We start from the raw sequence: 3,712 nt of genomic DNA, 5'->3' as shown, positions 1-3,712 counted from the left end.
GTGCTTTGACTTCAGGATGATCAGATTCCTCTTTGTTGTGACCACTGACCTCTTGCTTCACAGGGTGGTTTTGAGATTCAAATGAGATGATGTATGTGGAAAATCTTTATAAATAAAGCAACATACACGGGAACCTTATTAATATTATCGTTTGACCATTTGATGTCAGCTACTGATTCTTGGGGCTTCAGAGTAAATACCCCAATGGTCTCCCATAAAGGGATCCTCTGTGTTACCTGTGCTTCTACCATGACCACATAAGACCTACTCTCCTGGTTTCCCAGGTTGCAGATACTATCAGAGGGAAGAAGAGGAGGAAAAGATGCTGATTTCTATCCTTAAAAGGTGACTAGTCTTTCTCCTTCTTTCCTGATCCCTCTTTAGCATGTTCTATGTGCTTCCAGGGATTCAGTGCAGCCTTCCAAAGCCATGGGAGGGGGTTGCCATAGGAACGGGGACGTGAGTGAAGGCCTTGGGGTGAGTGCTGTTGAGTGCATTGTGTAGTCATCATGTGGGGCCATGTGAAGGGCTAACAGGCTTCAGGGGCCCCACCCCACCAGGTCAGTGGGTCCTCCTTTCCTTGTTCTGGTCCTGGCTGCAGCTCTGTCCCTCCTGTCTCCTGCAGCCCCCTGGGCCAGCGTCATGATTCCGTCCACTTTCGTCAACTGTTATGTCCAGACCCCTCCTGTGAGGTGTGTGAAAAGGCAACCACTGAGATGGATCAGCTGCTGTTCCCATTGGCCTTGGAAGATGCTACTCCTTCTGTGTCCCCTTTGGCTCCCACAGCTCCTGGGACTGAGCCATCGTTCACTCTGTCCCCTCCCTTCTCAGCAGTCCCTGCAGGAGACCTCACACCACCTCCTCTGCCCAAGTCTTTACCAGCAGCACCTCACTCTGTTCTCTGCCCTAACCCAGTGACACCTTTAGGTGCTTTTTCAATGTCGTCATTACCTCTATCTCTGCCCCCATATCCTTTTCCTCCCCTGGAACCTGAATTCCCAGTGGACCATTCCCCACCCCAACCCCTCACCTTTCCCTCTCTTCCAACACATGACACTCAGAATGTGAAAACAACTCTGACCCTGAATGCCATCTTTCTTGAGTCCTCCATTACCCAAGATCTCAACTACTCCCCAGATTTGGCCCAGACTTTGAGTCCCGCAGCCTCAGTGACTTATCCTGTACCACAAACCTTGTCTGTTTCACCACCACCAGACCCCAATTTAGCTGCTACTCAACCTAAATCTATGTCCATCTCATCAAAGCCTGCTCTGGGGAAGTCATCTCCGGACAGCACTGGTGCACTGTCCACTTCTGTCCCGCACGGCACTGACCACCCAAGCCTGTCGGTTCCAGACTGTTCCTGGAGGGATGCTCGTGTCAGAGTCTCACTGCCTTCCACCTCGACACGATGTGACTACAATCAAGATAAGAAGGTGGGGTATGAGTCTGAGAAGGACCTAGACAGTTACAGGATGGGTCTGTCGGGTGAAAATTCAGTGGTGTCGGGGCAGAGTGTAAGACAGACACAACTGGAAAATGCCCTGACAGTACATTTGAGCAAGAAGCTTGAGGAAATCAATGTGGTTCAGCTCCCAGGGACTGTGCACAGTTCATGGCATGTTAACCAGCAGACACTCTCTGTGCAATCCCACACTCCAGTGAAACGGAGAAGTCTGTCACGATCAGAGGGTGGGGACTCCTGCCTGAGCACGTCCCAGGAGCTTTCCTCCCTGGAGTCCCGTGCACAGCAGATGCTAGAAGCCCACATTACCACGTTTACTCCGAGGGCAATGTGGACTCTCCCAGCCAAAGTTCTTGAATCCATAGAGACCTTCAGAGATACTTCCTCCCACTCCCTGTATAATTCTAAATCATCCTCAAATAACCTGACTTCTGAGGTGGACTCCACATCAGGGAGCTTCACGCCCCAGAGAGGAAGCTCTAAAACCCTGACTCCTCCTCCCCCTGCCACCTCACTTGTGGGCAAGGAAGGTCAGGGGCCCCTGAGACCGTCACCCTCCGACATCCCCCATGGGCTGGCAGAGGAGGGTCAGAGAACTGGAGGTGCCAGACACACTCTTCTGCCTGTTACAAACAGCATCATTGGCAAAGCGAGTCACAGACGTCCTCCAAGAGCCAACATCTGCCCCCGAAAGCCGCCCACGCAGCAAGCCGGGGCGGCACACGAGCCAGTGGATCAGAGCGTGAATTCCGGTCAGGGCCAAAAGGTGAAGAAATCAGAGCCTGTTCCCATGCCCAGCGTGTCCAGGGCTGAGGAGCTCGATGCTCTTCAACCCAAAACGAGTGATGTCTTGACAGCCAGCAAGCCGGGAATCTCCCAAAGGATAAACGTGAATGAGAGTCAAGGAACAACGACTGTGACCACTGAAAGCCTCCCAGCCAAAATATCAGCTCTCCCAGATCCTAAATCTGCAAACCTCCAGAAGCAATTCCTTGAGGAATTAAAGTCTAAATTGGAGAAGAGAATGAATAACCAGGTCCAAGGCCAACCCACGGACTTGTCCCATGACTCAGACATCTTGACTTACAAAGCCCCCCTGAGCCATGCTCAGGGTGTCTCCAGGGTGCACAGAGCAGCTCCCCAGGGGCCACATGTCCATTGGGAGGACCGAGGACTCAGTGTGGAGAAGCAGCAGGAGCCTTGGGTCCCTAAGCATGTCTCAAGGTTGAGCCAAGAGAAAAATTTCCCACCAGCCACAAAGAGAGTGAGCCCCACAGGTTCCAAATCAGAAGAGCTTGGCGGAGAGGATGCAGGGTTGGGTACATCCCAAGCAGGAAGGACGAGCTTGCATACTCAGGACCTGGCATTAAAGGAGAGGCTTGGGAGCAAGTCTCCCCAGGCCCTATCACAGAAGGGACAGTCTCCTCCTGACAGCTTTTTCAGAAATAAAATAAACCATTTTTTTCCATGGCTTCATTCTGGAACAAAACGCAAACAGCAAGAATATTCCCAGGAAAAGTGCAGCCTCATATCATCTGCACAGAGCAGAAGCCCAGTTATAAGTAGAGCAAAGATTGAGAAGTTTCTGGAGGAGAAACTGGGGCGTCAGCAAGCAACAGATGGCGCCTGCCCTCAAGAGCCCCTTCCCTCTGCGGTGCAGTTCGGGGAAGCTCAGCAGAAGGCAGCAGTTCAGGCCGGGGCAGAGCCTGTCCAGGGGCACCCTTTCAACTCCAGGGCTCCCGCCTGTACAGTGACAAACACCAAGTCCCACCTTCAAGAAGCTGTCTTCAGAGACAAGGACAGACACCCCCAGAAAGTTGTGACATTTAAGGACCAGCTATTATGTCAGAAGCACCCCCAATCTGTGCCCCATCCAAGCCCCACCTGCAGGCCTCGAGCTGCCCCGGGGCCGCCTGCTGCTCTAACCAGAGATAAAGGGATAGTAGAGATCAATATCTACTACTTAGACAGTAAACGGTGCTGCAGAATTTTTAGTGAAAAAATAATTCCCACCCACAAATAATTCCTTCATTGTGGGGAGTAGGGATTTTCCCTAATAAATGTTTCACTAATAATAGTGATGTCTTTTCTGCATACTGTGTGGGACATGGGTTTGTGGTATCTCAGGGCTTGCGCTTAGGAACAGAAAGAAGTTAGTTCAGCTCCTACTGATTGCTTCCTTTGGCTTCAACGTGACCAGTCCCCTTTAGCTCTTGTTGAAAATAGATATCATGTGCCCCCCCCACC

General features: G+C 51.5%; 1 protein-coding gene across 1 annotated transcript; it reads left to right on the top strand.

Annotated features, from left to right (window-relative positions):
• The first annotated feature begins 716 nt into the window (after positions 1 to 716).
• On the top strand, positions 717 to 3,488 carry LOC118629291 (spermatogenesis-associated protein 31D1-like). Its single transcript, XM_036260349.1, has one exon. It carries the CDS (start codon positions 717 to 719, stop codon positions 3,486 to 3,488), a length of 2,772 nt encoding a protein of 923 aa, XP_036116242.1.
• The last annotated feature ends 224 nt before the right edge of the window (positions 3,489 to 3,712 follow it).

Source organism: Molossus molossus, unplaced genomic scaffold (genome assembly GCF_014108415.1).
Source record: "Molossus molossus isolate mMolMol1 unplaced genomic scaffold, mMolMol1.p scaffold_m16_p_14, whole genome shotgun sequence".
Lineage (NCBI taxonomy): Eukaryota > Metazoa > Chordata > Mammalia > Chiroptera > Molossidae > Molossus > Molossus molossus.
The sequence above is the reverse complement of the archived record's forward strand: the minus strand, read 5'-3'. Positions and strand labels throughout refer to the sequence as shown.